General features: G+C 38.8%; 1 protein-coding gene across 3 annotated transcripts in view; it reads left to right on the plus strand.

Moving 5' to 3' along the window:
* GCNT4 (glucosaminyl (N-acetyl) transferase 4) overlaps positions 1–20,032 on the plus strand; it is a 45,398-nt gene that overhangs the window by 4,918 nt on the left and 20,448 nt on the right. For 2 of the 3 annotated variants that reach the window (XR_008597548.1, XR_008597549.1), the window contains exon 2: positions 1,612–1,809. Coding sequence is in view for 1 of the 3 variants with exons in the window: in XM_054987362.1 (XP_054843337.1) it covers positions 11,073–12,485 (1,413 nt within the window). In the remaining 2 variants the exon portion in view is untranslated. Of the gene's footprint in view, positions 1–1,611; positions 1,810–11,071; positions 17,118–20,032 lie in introns of those variants that run through there. The other variant, XM_054987362.1, reaches the window with a different exon arrangement.

The raw sequence follows: 20,032 nt of genomic DNA on the forward strand, positions 1-20,032 counted from the left end.
TGACTTGGAAAATGAAATCATATTTTGAATATCTGAATGTCTTATACTGAGTCAAACCACAAGTCCATCTAGCTCATCATTATATTCTCTGCCTAGGGTTGTCAACTCTGAGTTGAGATATTCCTGGTGGGTAGAGTTTGGGGAAGGACCTTAGTGGAGTATAATGCCATAGAGGCCACTCCCAAAACAGCTGTTTTCTCCAGGGAAACTGATTTCTGCAGTCTAGAGATCAGTTGTAATTCCTGGAATCTGCAAGCCCCACCTGGGGGTTGACAGCTACAGAGCCATGCTTCTTCAACATCAAGTCAATAACAATTTTGTATACATATAGTTGATGTAATCAGCGTATACTGAAAAAAATATTGGGAGAAAGATCATGGCTTTGATCCTGTGCAATACAAGTATAGCTGCATTGCATAAGTGGTATCTTCCCTCCTCCCTTCTTGCTTACAGTCATTTGTGCCTCCATTGGTCAGTAAACCCGAAGTAAATTCATGGGATTCAAAGTAGGAGGGTGCAGTGAGAGGGGGGAAATCACTGAAGATTGCTGCCCTCCATAAGTGAAGGGGGTTGTTGCAAACAGAAAGGGAGTTTAGGATACAATTTCAAGGATACAGTATAATACATCACTAAATTAACACTTTGTAAGCATGAAACAGTACTAGAGGGTGCTTTTTCAGGGAGATATGATTGTAGTCCTATTCCCAGGATTGCGGTTTTAATTGTAAGCATTTTACTGCAGTGTTTTCTATGTTTGTGATCCACTTTCTTCATTGTTTATGGTGTGCCTGCCTGGCCTTAGACAGTTTTCTGTTTGTACTGTTTTATAGTTCTGTAATCCTAGTACAACTGCATTTTTAAAAAAAATATTTTGTGATTTACCTTGAGTTTCAGCAAAAAAGTCAGGCTATAAATAAAATCTGTGAGAAGGGATAAATTGTACCAGATACTTTCTGTTAATAATAAAAAGCGCCATGTGCAGCTGCAAGACTCCTGTATGAGTAGTCTTTCTTGTTCACATATATATCTGCAACAGGTTACATGGACAGAGTGTTTTCTAGTGATAGGAAAACTCATATATAATCAATACATGTATGAGAGTTTCTATAAAGGCAAGGGCTCTGCTCCATTTTACATAACTGATTATAATGGCATAGCATTAAAATATTTTAATTTCTAATCATACTACTGAAAATGCCAGTAATTTATCAGAATTTATTTCTTGTTATACTGGGAATTGTTTTGTAAGATGAGAATCTTTCTCTTGCTGTTAATTGGTGTTGTATCAGTAAGAGTGGTATAAATAGATGTTCTTATGCAAGCCAGTTAGGTGAGAGAAAGAAAGCTATTAAGAACCATGGAACAGGTGTATTCTTAAATCCACTGTTGATTTTGTCACTGAGTCAACCAGTGTGTGATTTTGTGTAAAGCCAGAGAGGCATTTATTGTTGCACTGTAGGCCTGAACCATGTCTCAAATGACATGACACACAGATGAATATGAGGGCTTCTTATGTGCTGAATTCAGACGGAGAATTCATTTTGTATTTATTTAGGAGAACATCTGTAAATGTATTTTAAAATTATCCCCTTCTTTCTTTGACTTTTTCAGAAAGGTTTTCCTTCTTCATCACTTAAAGATGGCTGCATACTGAACTGAAACAGTAAACCAGAACTGGAGCAACATTATAGCCAATATCCTAAAGATGAAGACAAGAACTGTTCAGACATAACCAGCTGATTTATGTGGTGACTGCAAGGCTTTTTACACTTCAATAGAAAGGAAAGGCAATAAAGAGACATCCAAAAGGTAGGTCTGAAAACTCTGTGATAATAAATTGCTAGTAGCTTTGTATTTTGCATCCTGCATATCATGACTGGGATACCTACAATGCAGAATTACTCCAGTCAAGTCAAGTTTATTACTACAGTCTGTGACCAGTACATATAAAACCATTTGCAAATAATTACTCCAGTCTAAGAGTCTCTCTACATAAGACGTCTTACACAATAGGATCAAGTGAAAGATCTTACACTTGTTCTCCCATTGTGGATATACATGCACTGCTAGGGAGACAGAGTACCACACACACACACATATAAGACCACACAGAAAGTAAGTCACTTGTGTGTCCCCATGTATGATGTCTTGTGTGGAGAAACACCATAGAGTAATTATGTGCAAGATTATACAGGTAGATATATTAATAGGAAAAAGGAACAAAGATGCCTTTTTGTCAGAATGCTTGTGGGAAGAAAAATGCACTCAGAACATTATGGAGATAACAATCTTCATTGCTCATTATTAATTAGGTCACCAATAGTATCCTATAAGTATCTGATATTCTTTCAACAACATTCCAGTTATATGATCTATTTCACTGAATGTAACAGTACCAATATTTCAAACTGAGCATTGAGAAGATACAATGTCTACAAGCAAAAGTTCAAATTTAAGAATATAGATGAGGACTATGGGGCAATAAATAGGAAATGACTGTGCATTTATTGTACAATTAAATATGCAGAAAGGCTGAATTGAAAAGAACAAACCATAGAGAGGCAAGGAAATGACTTTTGTTAGATTACAAGAGATTTTAGCTACATTTGAGGTTTCCATTGCCTTTCAGAACAGCAAAGCTAATCAGGGTTTATTCAGATACTAAAATATGTGGGGGTGCACATCCCCCATAAAGGAAAGCTGTTTAGCTAAAGTTAAACTTAGTATTTTTCTTCCTGGAAGAATATATTAATTTCAAAGACATTAACAGTGCAATCCTGTGCATAGTTAACTCGATTCTAATTGAAATTAATCAACTTCAGACTGGAATAATTCTGTGTAACATTGTACTACAAGTGTTTAAAAATGGAGACAGTGTAAATATCTTAGCAAAGTAAGCCCTTTCCTTAAAATAAGATGCTATATTAGGTTTAGTAGGATGCCTTTTATATCCAGATTTTCTGAAATGCAATATCTAAAGAGAGCTGATAGTACTCGGGCTTTTACAGAATCTGCAAAATAAGCACCATAAAAATAATCAGCAAAATGTAAAACCAACTGGCCACAGGCTTTAATTTTAAATCACTATTTTGAGAAGAAAGCATTTTGGGCAAACTGGAAAATCAGGTGAACTGAGAGAAGCCTGAACTGAGTGCTAAGTTTGACTCTGAATACTCTGGGGAAAGACCTGCTGAAGGAATGCGGAGTGGGGCTTGCAGCAGCACGACAAACATCAATGTATAGACAGGCCCATGGAAGCAGATAGGGTGTACAGGTGAGAGACATGCACATGTACACACATAGAAGTACATGTGCACATACATTTAAAAAGTGCACAAAATGTCTTGATCTGGAGGTGAGAAAATTGGAAACATCATTGCCTAGTACTAAATGGGATATTTAAAGAGTTGTGATTCAGCTGAGGTAATAGTGATTAAAATGTCGTTTAGCACCTCTCATCTGGAAAAGAAATTAAGATTTAAATGCCTGTTTACATTGTGCAGTGGCGCTCACACTTCATGAGAAAACAATGTACCAGATCAAATTACGCAGAGAATGAGAATCAGTTTGTCCTGACAGGGAAAGTTGGATGTAAATTGGGGTGAAAACGAATGCCCATTTAACTCTCTGTAATGGTGACTCCTGTTATAGCATTATTGTGAACACAAATAACATTAAAAACTGCCAAGTTTTTTATGCATTGAAATAGATTTATGCATTTAAATTAGATTTTGTCCCCTCTTTTGTTCAGGGTTTCTTCTCATAACAAGAACCCTGTGAGGTTAGCTAGACTAAGCAATAGTACTGTGTTATTCAGGGGACTTTGTGATGGAGTAGGGACTGAAATAGCCCTCCGTGAGTCCGATTGTCTGAAATTGTCAGTCTTACTCTGAGTGTCCCCAATCTTAGTTTGGTGCTCTGACCACTATAGAGACCCAGCGTGGTGTAAAGCTAGTGTCAGACTAGGATCTGGTAGGCCCATGTTCAAATCCCTACTCTGCTGTGGAAGCTTACTGAATGACTTTGGGCCAGTCACAGTCTTGGCACAGCCCACTTCACAGGGTTGATGTGAGGATAAAATGGAGGAAAGGAGAATTATGTAAGCCACTTTGGGTCCCCACTGGGGAGGAAGGTGGGGTATAAAATTAAATAAATAGCACAGTGGTTACCAGTTTATTACCTAAATGAGGCAGTTCTTTGTTTCGGAAATCGGAATACTCCATATGCCGCACAGCTACAGTTTAGAAACTGTGAGCTTGTCTGAATGTCTGTCTAGTTATAAGTGAGAACCTGATGCATTAGACTGGAGAAAACAAAGGTGGTTAGAGTGGTGAACCTTTTCCTTGTGCTCGATAGGCCATACAAAACATTAAGAACCTCACCCAATATGACTTCATCACTCAGGAGAATAGTATACTTCTTGCTGCAGGTGTGTAGCAGGTGTATAGATGAAAAACTGACCCTTGTCTCTTTACGCCTGTTATTACTTGCACTTAGAAACTAACACAAGCCAAATAGCAACTTGCTGTCAGCAGTCTCCTAGGTACCAATTTGTGGGCTGTTTGAATATAAACTAATGCGCTGTGCAAGCAGTGCAACACAAATAGGAGGCAACTGGTATATGCGGGGGAAGCTGCTTTTTATAGTTATGCCATAGTGAGAGTCACTGCCACAATAATCTGGTATGATTTTCTATCCACTTCTTTCTACTGTGGATGTGACCTAGAGAATGCCCCCCGCCTTGCCTCAGGTTCTCTGAAGAAGGATGGAGCAAATGAGCTTGAGAGGGCACGGTTGAATTTAGGACAGTGACTTCAGCCACTTTTAAAAATTATTCATTGATGCCACGGTGGCACTATTTACATTTGTGATGAATACACTTCAAATTATGTAATATATGGATAGAGATAAATAAATATGTAAATGGTGCTTCCTAGTTTTTTGTTTTAGTGCCAAACTAATTTGGCAACCATCTTAATTACCTCAAGGGTGGCAATAATTTGAGTGGCATGATTTAAAATATAGCTTTGAATAATGTTTCAACATAAAATGTATTTTTAAAAACTGGACCACATCCAATTAAGTAAAAAAATTGAATTTCTGCCACAGGACTAATGGAAATAGCCATTCTATTTAGAAATAGTCTAGTAGCACCTTTAAGACTAACCAACTTTATTGTAGCATAAGCTTTCGAGAACCACATCAGATGCATCTGATGAAGAGAACTGTGGTTCTCAAAAGCTTATGCTACAATAAAGTTGGTTAGTCTTAAAGGTGCCACTGGACTCTTTACTATTTTGCGACTACAAACTAACACGGCTAATTCTTCTGGATCCTTTTAGAAAGACTGCACAATAGTGGTTTGAATTACTTCTTTATATGCCTAGGTAATGATGCTCTGAAGGTTCCTGCTGTCATTAATGGTTGTTTGTCTTGCTCTTGGCCTCTGATATCTTGTGGGCACCTCTCCATTCTTTCACCCCCCTCCCCCAATCTTTTCCTCACCCATAAGTATCAGTTCATGAGATGCTACTCTGCTTCTTCATCTGATTGCTCCAAAAACCCCATGATCCTCGTCCCTCTTGTTTACCATTTCTCCCACTGTTTTGCATGCTCTCTGCCACATTTCCTCTAGGAGCAAACATACTCTCCACTCCCAACGTACTGGGTAAAAACAGGTGTAATGTCAAGCACGTAGAAGAAGCCCATCTCCATTCTTGACTCCCTACAATATAGCCTCCACTGTCTCTTTGCATCTGAAGCTTCTAGTCAAAGATTCCATTATTTTAAAGGTATTTTTGTCCTACACGCTTTATATTAATTGCCAAATCCAAAGGTCTGTCCTTGTCCTTCTTGACTTCTCTGCTGTGACTACTTCAGTTGACCATCAATGCTGTAGGTTTTTGCAGTTCCATTTTTAGCTGATGTCTGTCATGTCACTTGTTCAACATTTTCCACTGAAAAGCTTCTCTGTCTTATAATTCATACACTCTCTTTCCCTCATGACCATTCCAGAATTTCCAAGTTTAGCCTCTTAAAGGCCTCTTGCTTTGTGTTATGTCTTTGCCTATTCTCCCATGCTTCCCCATGCATGTGGAACTCTCTTCTTGAACGAGTGCATGATACCGCTCTGTCTCCCTTCATGTTCCCCTTCAGAATACATATTTTCTTGGTGACTTTTGGTTTATTCATGTATGGAAGTTCCCAATTAAAGCCAGGGTTCTGGTAAGGATGGCTGAACTTTGGTTCAGTGTTGTGAGTGTTTGCAGGCTCTGGTCTATCCTAAAATGTGCTGGCTAAGCTGATCAACACCTGTAAGTAGTCTCTGAGTTCCCCAGTGATTCGACCTTGGGAGACTGTCTCAAAGAGTCTTTATCTGCCCTCCCTAGATATTGTCACAGCCATGATGCTAATTAACAGTTTGGTTCTGATTGGCTCTTGAGTTGTTGGGTGATGTGCTGAGTTCTAGAAAAGATGGCTTCTCAGCTTACCCAGTTCCCTTCTCTATTTTTCCACCTCGGCATGTCCCAATGTAGACCAATTAGGCATGGAAGGGGCATGCATTCTACCATATGGGAAAATGAACAGCAAAAGGATACCAACCGGAGATGCTTGAGGTAGTAAGCTCTTTAAGTTTTCAGATAGGCACATTTTTAGATAACAACACTAAGGTTTCTTTGTTTTATGTTTGTTGCCTATGAATGAGTGCTTTATGCTTTGCAACACTCCTTAATGCTAGTAAATATCATTTTACTTCAGCTGAGTCTGGAATTCATGACCTGAGTGTGGGTACACCCTGGAATGAACCCAGAGATTGGAAATCCAAGGTAACATAGAATCCAAGATAGAAATCCAAGATAGAAATCCAAGGTAACATAGAATCCAAAGTAACATAGAGCTTTCAGTCTTGGGGGGAAAAATATACGTTCTGCCTACATGATTGCTGGAGTGGCTGTGTTTAGCACCTAGGAGGCTTGGGTTGGCTAGCCCTATAATTTCCTTAATCATCTTTCCTAGTCGTCAGCTCCTCTGTCCCCTCACTTTTTTGGTTTCCCCATTCTCACATTGTATGCTCCTAAGGAACAGAGGCCCTTTTTTGCCAATGAAACTATAAAGAATGGTACATGCTAATAACAAAAACAACAATAACAACGTTTGGCATCACATCTTTGAAATTTGCATGCCTCTCTTTCATGAACGTTGACCTTAGTGTTCATTTGCATCCTCTATACTTAAGTTTTAATTTCATTATAACTGGTTTGATGTCTTTCTGCAATATTTTAGAGGCACGATCATATCTATAGCTGAATAACATTCAACTGTATATTTGGGGTATGGAAGTTGTACAAGACATGATGAGGATTCATAATCCTTCCTAGAAGACCTTTGCTGTTTTTTGCTGTTACAGAACACTGTGGAGTGCTAGTTGTAACCCCCATGAGCTAATCTTGTTTAGCCCAGTAGGGCTTAGTTAGTATCTGAGCCAGACAGTTGAGGAAGAGGCTGGATACTGAGAGCTTGAGAACAGCTTACATGCTCTTATCACCTTGAATAAGGGTTGTAATTCTCCAAGAAGAGGACAGAAGCCTGGGTTTCAGTTGCTTCAAATTGGAAGGATTGGCAAAGGATTCTATCATTTGGCAGAATCTGACAAGTTGAACAGTTTACCTTGAGTGGTTTTCAAAGACATTGTTGGTTGAATGTTTCTGTATGGTTGCACTTATCAGTTTGTTTAAAGAAAATAAAAAAATAGTTGTATTGAGGTAACTGTTAAAAGGTTTGAAATTTCTTTTCTTAATTTACATTTGTGTGAAAGTGTGCTTCCTAAGCCCTATAGAACCCACGTAAAAGAGGTTACACTAGTTTATGCACAATGAAATTATATTCCATCTTTCTTTTAAAGTGGAGTTCCAAATTAAAAGTGATACAAGTTTCATCTTATTCCCTGTGTGAACAATTATTGCGTAGACAAGTCTTAACGCAACTCTGAGTGCAACTTTGAGCAGAGTTTTGTAGTGCAACTCTGAGCAGAGTTGCATCCTCTTAAGCCAACTGACACCAATGGGTTTAGAGGGTTATAACTCTGAGTAGGATTGCACTGTGGTATAGCATGGGTAAAATTACGACCAACCAAGGAAAACTTGCCAGAACTGTTTGTATTTATTCAATATGAGCTGTCATGATAGTTCTTCACAGTATGACTCACTGCTTACAATAATCATGCTGAAGTTGCCATCATTTATATAACGTAAAAAGGGAGGTGGGAGGTGAAAAGTATTTCACAGATGTCCTTTTTTGGCATCCTCCAATAAAAGTTGAGGGGGAAGAGAATGAGACAGAAATATGTGGGGGAACAAGGAAGACAGGCTAGTGTAAGCACAAATCATGTATCTAAATATCAAAGGTTCTGTTGATTTCACTTTGTAATGTGTGTGCAGATTCATAATTGATTCATTTTAGGTGGTTTAATCTGTCATTCATATGGGGGGGTTGGCACACTTGCAAGTTCCCTCAGGTTTGTAGAAACGTTTGCCTTTTTGTACCTGGCACCATTGTGCAACTCTTGATCAACACTCATGGGCCAAATTCAGAGTTAGTTATATGGTGAAGTGGCCTCTAGTTGAGCTTTCTGTCTGCATAACTTTCACTGTGTCAGAACTTAGGCCAAACAAGTTGTGAAACTGAGAGACCTGTGAATTTGTTTATTACAGTATTTTAGCCCACTTTTCCTTGTGGTTCAAGGCAGCTTACAATAGTATATTAAAAATATTTACAAATAAAGCCAAAATAAAACAACTCCCAAATCCTTCCCCCTTCTTAAAAGATGCCTGCCATTCAAACCCCCTCAAACAAACCTGACAAACTGACATGCCTTGCAGTGCCTCCTGAGGATTTCCAAGGCAGGGGGTTCTCCTCACCTCTCCAGGTAGCCCATTTCACAGAGAAGAGGCCACAGTGGGAAAGGCCTGGGCTCTTATAATGCCAGACAGGCCACCACAAGAGGTGGGATCACCAACAGATAGCTGCCTGAAGACCGTAGTTGATACACAGGGACATATGTCCTTCAAATGTGTGGGTCCCAGGTCGTGAAGGGCTTTAAAAGCCATAACCAACTTCTTGAATTAAGCTTGGAAACAGACTGGCAACCAATATAGTTGTTTCAAAATGGGCAGCATATATTCCCAGCGGCTAGCCCCTGACAATAGTTGGACTGCTGCTTTCTGCTGCATCCAGTTGTATTTTCTTGGTTGTTGTCAATGGTAACCCCACATAGATGGTGTTGCAAAATGGCTCTGGCCAGCATTTTTAGAGGACAATAACCTTGTTGGGTTTGGGGTAGGGTTGTCAAGTCCAGGTTGTGATATTCCTGGAGATTTCGGGGGTGGGGGTGGGGCCTGGAGCAGGTGCAGTTTGGGGAGGAGAGGGACCTCAGCAGAATATAATTCCATAGGCTCTGCCCTCCAAAGTAGCCATTTTCTCCAAGGGAACTGATCTCGATAATATGGAGATAAGTTGTAACTGGGAGATCACTAGGCAGCACCTGGAGGATGGCAAAGTTAGTTTGTGGACTCATGGGGTTTTTAATTTCCCTGAAGTAGTTCGTTGATCTAAACCTGACCTCTTCTCTCAAGATTTTGTTCACCCTAGAAGAAGGAGGCCTCTCTCTTACTGTTTTCTTTTTTGTTCCAGACTAGTGAAAACCTGGAGAGTTGCCTTTTATTGGTGAAATTGCTTTGGAAGAATAAGAGTCAAATCCTCTCTTTTCCTGTATCATGGTTCTGATCTTAATCACTCCCCACATCATGACTAAATCTCACAGTATCTTTTCTGGGTTGATCCCTGAGTCCATTATATACTTGTTTGAAAATTATCCAGTTTCTCTGTTAAGGTGTCCCTCAGTCCATTTGAGTTCAGACCTTTCACCTTGTTTTGCATAATGAAGAATGTGCAATGCTGTCTATGCATAGTATTTGCTGAATAAGGCACCACTCTGTCAGTTTTCATGTGTGTCATTCACTCTGCTGACAACGTGTTTCTGAATTGTTTCTTTCAACAAAATATGTGAACGGCTAGCTGCCTGCTATTTCCCTCACTAGTGATTGCATGCCAAGGCATGTGAGTGGAGAGCACTTTTTCCGTCTCTGTGTGTGTCTGTCTCTCTCTCATGAGAATGTAAGAGATTTTGTTGTATAAACAATTATATTAAAAGGCAGATTTCCTGAGTTGTAGGTTCTTCCTCTATTTTAGTCTGCAAATATTTTTTCTTAATTTGTTGTTACCAAAATCAGAATGTTTAGAAAGAAATTGTTGCTTGTCTCTTTTTATTATGACAAATATTTAAACATAATACTGTAAAGATGTGGGTGTATAAGTTGTCATGAAACATCTTAAGAAGATTTATTAGAACCAGTTTGGTTTTGTTGGTACTCATGTCATGGCCAATCTCCTTGTTCCTACAAGACATATACTTCAACATTTACGCTGTCCTGGCTTCCCACAATAATAAGAAATAGGAAAATAGTCTTTTTAGAAGGGTAATTCTAAATCCGTAGTATTCAACTTTTTCAGGTACAAGACCCATCTTTAAGTCTAATCTGAAACATAGGAACTGCTTTTAATGGGGTTTTTTTGCTTATTTTCTTTACCCTTGGGTTATCAGGTGAAAAGAGCATTCAGAGCTTCAGTAACAGTGGAAAAGGGGATTTTTTGCAGATGTGGCTTATTCTGCAGGGCTGAGATAAATTGTGCTTTCTGAAATCGCCCCATGTTTTCCACTCAGCACAACCATCAAATTGACAGGCACTTCAAAATAACAACTACTATAGAAATGAGGATGATTGCTATATTATCTTGTTTACCTTATGAAGCTAATGCATGGGTAAGGAGCTACTGAATCAAAGAAACAAAATTTTGCATAAAGTTGCCATATTTTGCTGGTGATTGGGGCAAATAGTAGGAAATGTAAAAACATTCCACTTTTCTGCTATAGCTGTTTTGAATATGCCATCTTTGTCTTATGTAAAAGTTAAAAATGTCTTCCTTGGCAATATCCTTTTTTATCTGCCCACAGAATGAAGAGATATAAGTGGTTCTACAGATACCCAATACGACAAAGTCTTTTGATCTTGTTTTTAACAGTGTGGCTGCTTTCAGTACTGAAACTTCTCAAAGTTGACCGACTGTTGTTCCATCACAATGGTATTTATTTTGTAGAGCCGTTTCTGAGCACTGCGTCATTTGTGAAAAACAAGTACCCTCATCTCAGAAATCATGTGCAGTATGAAATCAACTGTTCCTGCATTTACAATCAAGAACCTGTAGAGATTGGCAAGTCTTTAGAAATTCAGAGAAAAGAGATTATCGATTTAGATGATGATGATGTTGTAGCAATGACTAGTGACTGTCATATATACCATAAAATTAGAGAATATCACCTAAAGCCTGTTTCTCCAGAAGAGGAAAAATACCCTTTAGCCTATTCTTTGGTGGTTCACAAAGATGCCATGATGGTTGAGAGACTCATCCATACAATATACAGCAGTCAAAATGTTTACTGTATCCATTATGACCAAAAGTCATCTAGCACTTTCAAACATGCTTTGGACAACTTAGCTAAATGCTTTCCCAATATTTTCATTGCATCCAAATTGGAGGTGGTGGAATACGCCCATATTTCAAGGCTTCAGGCCGATCTGAATTGCTTGTCTGATTTGTTTAAGTCTTCTGTTCCATGGAAGTATGTAATCAATTTGTGTGGCCAAGACTTTCCGTTACGGTCAAACTTTGAGCTGATATCAGAACTTAAAAAATTAAATGGAGGAAATATGTTGGAGACAATCAGGCCAAGCAGCAACAAAAGGGAACGATTTATTTATCACTATGAACTTCAGAAAATGCCTTTTGAATACACAAAGATGCCTATGAAAACTTATATCTCTAAGGACCCACCACCACACAATATTGAGGTTTATGTAGGCAGTGCTTATTTTGTTTTATGTCGAGATTTTGTACAGTTTATCCTTGAAAGCTCTGTCGTTCATGATTTTTTTGAATGGTCAAAGGACACTTACTCTCCTGATGAACATTTTTGGGCAACCCTTGTTCGTGTACCTGGAATACCTGGAGAGGTTTCAAGAGGAGCTCCGGATATCACAGATCTTCAGAGCAAAACACGTTTGGTAAAATGGAGCTACCTTGAGAATCACCTGTATCCTCCCTGCACTGGCGCACATCTTCGTAGTGTGTGCATTTATGGAGCTGCAGAACTGAGATGGCTTGTCAGCTATGGGCACTGGTTTGCCAACAAATTTGACTCTAAAGTAGACCCTGTTTTGATAAAATGTTTAGCAGAAAAACTTGCAGAACAACAGAAGGAATGGGTTGGCTTGTCTTCAGAAAAACTTTTTCTACACAGGACGTTCACAGGTGTTTCAACAGTACAGTATGCCCATGATTGGGCTTTGCAAAAAAAAGTTGAATCATAATTGCTCATCATAAATCTTGTCTCTACTTTTGGAAGCCAGTTGACTTTCTATATGTGTAACTAAAAGGAAGGTGTATGATATGAGCTGCTTAACACCCATGAAGCAGAGGTGGGACTAGGTGAAATTCAAGGCAATGGATGAGAATCCCCCAGCAACAAAAAATTCAGTAATAGAGATAATATATTTGGCTTAACCCAGTGCTTCTCAGTCTTCCTGAACTTCTTTTGAACTTGCTGTAACTTCTAACCCTCCCTAGATCAACACTGGTAAGTTGCTTGCAGCCTTTGCTATGTGCAAAGATTTGTAAAATGGGATTCTCTTCCAACACTGACATTAGAGGAAATGATCAGTATATCTCTTCTACCCACACAAATGAATAGGAAACAATTATTAGAACAGCATAGCATTTCCCTCTGAAATTAGATTGAGATTGTATAGTAGAGAAGAAATAACATGCACAAATCTAATGTGGATTGGGGAGAGTCCTCTGTTAAGGATGCTCTGTTAAGAGCATCCTTGGAAATCTATATCCTTTTTCTAGGTATCCCATAAGTGTGACCTGATTCACAGTTTGAGAACTATTTTATTATTTATGATTGTGGTAGTATGTTTTCCAGGTCTGTAGAATAGGAATGCAGTTTCCAGAGCTTAGATTTTTTCTGTGTCCATCTGGTTCCTCTGATGTATAGGATTTTACCACAAGGTAGATTAAATTCACAGCAAATGTTTTATTCGTAGTCCTGCTGTGAGCCCTGTGATACATAGACCTGATACTGAGCCTTCTCTGCACGGTATGATCCTCACCTAATTCTTTTAAAAAATTACTTTGTACTGGTAATAGTTGAGTTAGACTTACCTCCAGGTTGTGTCACTGTTGTAAGGAATCTACTGCTGCTATTTGATACCATTGCTATGAGTGAGGAACTCTTTAACAGTGCATGTAAAGTTATTGATGACAATACATATAATTTCCCCAAGCCTTTGACCCTTTTAGTTCTTTCTAGGCTGACTGCTGCATTGCAATTTCACATATACCCATGTACCTTTTTTAAAGTTGGGGAGGAGTGGTATACTGATCATGGCTTCTTTCACCCCTGCAGCAGTGACCTGACTATTATAGAACACTTTCTCTTTTATTTCATTGATGGATATGTATTCCCTCTTCATTTTCAGTCCCTTACCTTTCCCTCCCAAAGATTTGTTTCTCATATCCCAACAAGCGAAGCTGCCATAATTCAGGAACAGGATCAGGGCTTGAGGAAATATAGCACTATGGGTGATGTCAATCTTATTGTTTTAAAAATACATAATAAGCACTTATTTATCAACCCCTGCAGGAAGTGAGGAAAAGTTACAGGAATAAAGGCCTCTAAAGACCTGGGTTAGCTTAGAAATGTTTACACAAATTTATGTTCCCTCAGGATCAAAAATGTACTAAAAGAATGTCATACCTAAGGGAATTACAGTGAGGTAGGTATTGGGAGTTAACTTTCTTCCTTTAAAGTAAAACCTACCTGTGCTTTGTCTTGACTATAGTTTTACCTCAGGAAAATAGTCTTGTGGGCTTAAATAAACTGAAATCATATAGGTTTCATAGTATTGATGAGTGCTTAGTCTACTACCTCAAGAAAGATATGCTGGATCTGTACATCCAGCACTGATGAGAAGTCTGAGGGAATATGAGGTCAAAACTGGTTAACATGATGCCATCCATGAGCCAGTTTCATTGTTCTGGTAGTAGCAGCCATTGGACAAGTTTACAGCTGGATGATTGTCAGCAATTGCTCTTCAAAAATGCTGGAATGGTTGCCCAGCCCCTACCCAGTATTTTTCTTGTACATAATCACATCCTAGTTATTCAATATACATGGCTTGAAAATTGTCCCATGTTCAATTCAGGTGCTACTTTGACCGTGTGAAAAAACCGTATATTGAAACACTGGCATCTTTTTCTTGTAAATCAGTGGAGTACAAGGCTTATTATAGCCCAACTGGGGCTCTTTGGGGGAAAAAATGTAGAATGTGAATATGCTTTAAATATTGTATAAGACATAGAGTGGTCTGTCTACATTTTTTTCAACCAGTGCTAAGTTGTTACTGCTTCCTCTCTGGAAGAATATAGCAGTTATTACAGTGTAGCTGAGCATAATATTGTCATTAAAAATACTGAAACAGACAGGACACAGTAGTGTCCTTAAGCACTGGAAGATCTGGGAATACACACTATGCACAACGTAATCTGCTGAGTCATGGGTGTCTGTGCTGCTATTGTGGCCTAGATATGTTTTGCATAACTATTTAATTGTTTGGAGGAAACTCATGCCGGCAGCTGATCTACATGGCTTGAACAGTGCACACAATCGACTCACCATCTGGAGCAGCTACTACATGGGTTCAGTTTCAAGCAGCCTGCGTGCTCCTTGTTTTTCTTGTGAACCAGGTTTCAGTGTTAAGCTAAAATTCCTTTTTAAAGCAGAAATCTGTAATGTGCAGAGATGCACACATGTGCATTGCTGCTTGAGTAGGAATGGCTGTGCCTATCATAGCCATGCTACTTTCACCTTCTGCTGCCATACAGAGAGGTTACATAAGTCATATTCCTGCAAACCCTGCCCCCCCCTCCAGTGTCCCTAATGTGGGGAACTTTGAAAGTGACATAGTGTTTAATCATGTGATTTCCTGTGATCTGAAAGTGTACACTCTCAGAAGGGCTGTGCCATATGATTTTTCTGAACATGCTGCTCAGTCCTTTAGAAAGCAGGCACTCTGTGTAAAGCAGATCCATGTATTAGCAGTCTTCCCTTTTTGTAATTGGATCTTCAGTGATAGAGTGAGCTGGAAATGAAGCTGGTCACAAAAAGAGCTCCAAATTCCTATGCTTTTTAATATTCTATTAACTTTTAAAAACTTCTTATTTATGAACTCACAGGCAGCTTAAATGAACTTGCAGTGCCTTGCAGGCAATTATGAAATTATTAAGGCAGATAAAGTAGAAAACATTCTATTTTTTTAAACTTATTTTTGAATTTTTTTGTTTTTATTACAGTAACAATCATAACATATCAAACATAACAATTCAGCACAAAAACAAGTTGTCAACTATATATGTGAATAAGCATTTTTGCTAAGGCAAGTTTTGCATTTTCATTATAAACTTGTTTTTGCTATCTGGTGAAATATTCAAGTGGTGAAAAGGAATAATATGCCATAGTTCCCAACATGTTAACTCACAAATAGGTAAATTCAAGACACAAATGATTTCTGGTTTGTGATTTGTTTCCAAGGTAATTCAAAATGGAAAAAGAGAGGTCTTATGTCTGATGAATGTAGTGTGGTTGATTAAAGAACTCAGATTCATAAAACCTGTTCTCGTTATATTACGTCTCTTCTGCGAGCAGTCCCACATTAATGAGTTTTAAACAGAATGCTTACAGTAAGAAACAGGAAGAGATTATAAAAGTGCTAAACTAATCATCAGTGTCTTCTTGTCTGTAGCTGTCCAGAAGTATAAAAACCAAGATTTTTCAGATATTTCTTTTTTTATTGTAGGCTCCTAAAGTGCAGCTCCTCAAATGTTATAATAAATATTCTAGAGTCAAAAGAAAGACTTTCAAAGTGCAACTAATGTTGTTTCTGGTGGGCCTCTTTATGACAGCTATATACCAACCTTATTGTCATACAATGATGAGAAAAGTTCTCACTTGCTGAATTGCAGCTGTTTGCGCAGCCAGGAGATTTGCTTGTGAAAAAGAATGGCAACTTTCCAACATTTCTTCCAAGCAATGACAAAGATTGATAGTTTCTTGTCTGCAGACACCAGATACAATGGAAACGAAGATAGTATAATCATATGGGTTCACAGCACCTTGACAGTCATAGAGGGAGAGACCACGAGAGATTAGGTTGTTTATAGCTGGTCCTACAGAATAAGTTCAGTGGTACTGGATGAATCCATTAAAACTAAGGTGCAGACCTCATAAAAGATGTTTAACCTCTTGTGGATCTTGCTGAACTCCAGAACTCGCAATTTCACAAGGTAGAAATTGTAGACAGTGTAGAACCTCTTGCTCTGTATAGCTGGGAAAGAATAAGCTGGGTTTTGGCCCATGCAAAGTATACACTGGAAGAGGTAAGGAAGATGATTTGCACCAATGCTTGTCTTTCTAGAGTGGTCCGCCTCACATTTTTGAAAGCCATTTGCTAAAGCATCCTAGATAAACTGGAAGTTCCCTCTTAATATTTCTTCTAGCAGGAGGTTCCCACACTTTAGTTTGGTAAGACTTTCCACAGCAATCCAGAACAAAAAACCACACAGGCCATGACTGCAGCAGAAATCTGACTTCACACTTGAAATGTTTTGGAGAAACTTCCCAGGTGCCTCTTGTGGAATTGTTCAGGATATGGGGAAAGATACTCTTTGTAGATAGAAACTGGACCCATTAAGTAAAAGTAAAAGTGAAAATATCATGCTATGTCCTGTCTATATAAGGTGTTTATTTTCTCTGAGGTGGCGATAAATACCAGTTTTAGAGTTCCAATTGCGACATTGAGCTAGTATGCGGATTTTGTTCAGAATTCTACATCTACACTATTGAAAATGGTTGTAAATGTAAAAAAAATAAATCTTATGTGGATGTGATGTTACCTACAAATACATAGTCATTTCTTATATATGACACTTTCTGTAACAAAACAGGTTAATTTAGTGGGAGCCTTGATGCTCTTTCGGTCCTGTTTCCTGCTCCTTCCTTCCAGATGTTAGATGTTACTCTCTTATCACTTGAAGCTTTTATGTTCTGGGAAACACATGTATGGTTGCCAACACCTGGGAAACTGGTGCTGTTATCTTCAAATGTGGACCCTTCAAGGTTTTAAAGTATGCAGCATAAGAAGTAACATAAATCTGTGATCTGGGGTACATTCCATTAATCTGTTCTCACTATTCCCCACTTTGCCTTGTTGTATTAGTAAATCCCTCTGAAAGCTACAGTATCCATGGAGAAGACAGGCTTTAGTAGCAGCTGCCACCATTAGCTTGTTCGGCCAGAGACCTAAGCTGAGCTGGCTGGTTAGCTGCCAGCTACTAGGCATCATGTCTGTCATGATGGGGAAGATGATGATATACTACCCATGGTGATTAAAGGGAATCTCTACTTTTACTGCTAGAAGAGAACATCAGGGGAAAACCTCAGCCTCAATGCTCTGATGTTCCTACAGAATAATTGGTTGGCCACTGTGCAAGATAGGATGCTGGACTAGATGGACCACTGGTCTGATCCTGCAAGGCTCTTACGTACAACTTTTCTTTTGGATATAGATATAGAAGCAAGAATAACTGTGAATCTCTCCAGCACCTACTTTCATCACTGATCATAATATTTAACACCTTCTTCAAAGAACTCAATTTGGAAGTCATAGAGGTTGATGGTAAATTCTTATTAAAGCCACACACCTAGCGTTTAGTATTTAAGCACCTTCCCTCTTTGAAACAGATGGTGAGATTTTTACCTTCTTCCAGGAAATTTAAATGATGAATCTGTGAGCAAAATGATTGCTTTACAACAAGCCAGAACCCACAAGCCCACCCATATCTGCAAACCATCAAGCGGTGATTATGTTACAACTGTGGCTGTGGAGAAGGGAACAAGAGTGCATGCTTTTTTGTTTCCTTTGATGTTGGAATAAAAGGATCATGAAAAGAAGCTCAGAGGAAAAAAACACATTTTTAATATGGAAAATGAATTTAACAGACTCTTCTTTTTGGTTTAAGAATTACCATAAGGACTACTCTGTTAAAATGTACTATTTGTAAGAAACGCGGAAAATCCCCTGAGGGGATTAAGAGGGAGTGTCTACAATATGCAATTGCACCTTAGCATTATGACTTTTTCTTTTTTTAAAAAAAAATCTCTTGGTGGTGTTGGATGATGCTTTAGAATAACTTCAAAAGCTTTGGAAGGTAATGATTTTTCTGTGAAGGAAACAGATAAATCTTCTGTAAGGCAATTGTGAGAACATAAGCCTATTTCTTTTTGAAAGTGAAGTTTCAAATAATTGTGGTCCTAAAAAAGAAAAGAGAAATCTTAAACATTGATGAAGGCCTGGGAAGCAAAGCCAAGGCAACTGCCATAGCCTGGGCCTCCAGTGACAAGAAGGTATCCAAGATTATGCCCAGACTCCTTTCCATTGGTGCTGGTTTAAGTGGCACCCCATGAAGGGCTGGCAGCCGGGTCCCCAGACCTGATAGCCCACAACCCAGACGCAGGACCGCCACCTTCACAGGGTTCAACTGTTAGCTCCCAAGTCATGTATGAGGACAGGAGAGAAAGGGAGCTAATGAGCCAAGGAGTGTCCAAGGCTCCATTGTCTGATTAAGGTCAGTACTGTCTGCTTTGACTAAAGATGCCAGGGACTGAACCTCAGAGATTCTGCATACAACACAGATGCTCAACCTCAGCCACAATTTCATCAAGATTTGTCATTATAATGCAACCACTCTTCTCACATACAGTGTTTGTCTAGCAGCTGCTTTCCCCCTTCAACTGCCCTTCCTCTTTTCAGCAGTGTGTCCGGCAGTGGTTCTGGTTGGAGACAACAGTTTCTTTTTACCAACTTTGAAGAAACAGTGTCGTTATTTTGCTGTTATGCCGTTATGCTCATTCATTTGTTTTATTTATTGCTTTATGTCTCTAGAGAGCATGGAAGGAAACTCCCTGCATGGTGGATCCAGAGGAGTTAGCCATATTAGTCTGTAATTGCAAAATAGTAAAGAGTCCAGTAGCACCTTTAAGACTAACCAACTTTAATGTTGGTTTGGAGAACCACAGCTCTCTTCATCAGATGCGTGGAAGGTATAAAAAGCATATGCTACGATAAAGTTTGTTAGTCTTAAAGGTGCTACTGGACTCTTTACTATCTCTGCATTATGTGGCTGATCTCAGGAAATGCTGCTAATAATTTCCTGAAGTCAAAAGATTTTATGTCCACCAAGTTTTCACAGAAATACTCCCCCCTCTGCAAGTTTGCACCTCAAAGAAGTAGAAATTCCTGTGGTATCCTTATATGAAACATTTTTAAAATCAGATTACACCAAGCTGTGCACTGAAAAAGGAAAGAAAGGTCAGTCCAGCACAAATTATGGATTTTTTAGTCCTGTTGAATTCAGTGGAAGAGAGTTGTATCTTTCTAAGTTCATTGAAGTAAATAGCGTTAGGTGGCACGCTGCTTAGGATTTCTCTATCAAGCACACAATTAACTTTCTTATTGAAATAAATTGACCTCATAGCCTAAGATTTAAGATGATTGAGGTGAAACAAATACAACAAAGACGGAAGGTATGTGCCTTTTGTAAAATAGACATTTTGTCAGGTGTAGCTTGCCATAGAAGAGGGAGAAAGCTTTTTCTGCTGAGGAAAAAAACTTCTGACATAACTGTCTTGTCCTCCTTTGCATCTGGAATGCAGATACAATCCAGCCAATTAGTTCTGTTATGCATCACTAAGGAAATCTATAGGTCAGGTTTGGATACCATATTGAAGAAGAATGCA

This window comes from Eublepharis macularius, chromosome 8 (assembly GCF_028583425.1).
Source record: "Eublepharis macularius isolate TG4126 chromosome 8, MPM_Emac_v1.0, whole genome shotgun sequence".
NCBI lineage: Eukaryota > Metazoa > Chordata > Lepidosauria > Squamata > Eublepharidae > Eublepharis > Eublepharis macularius.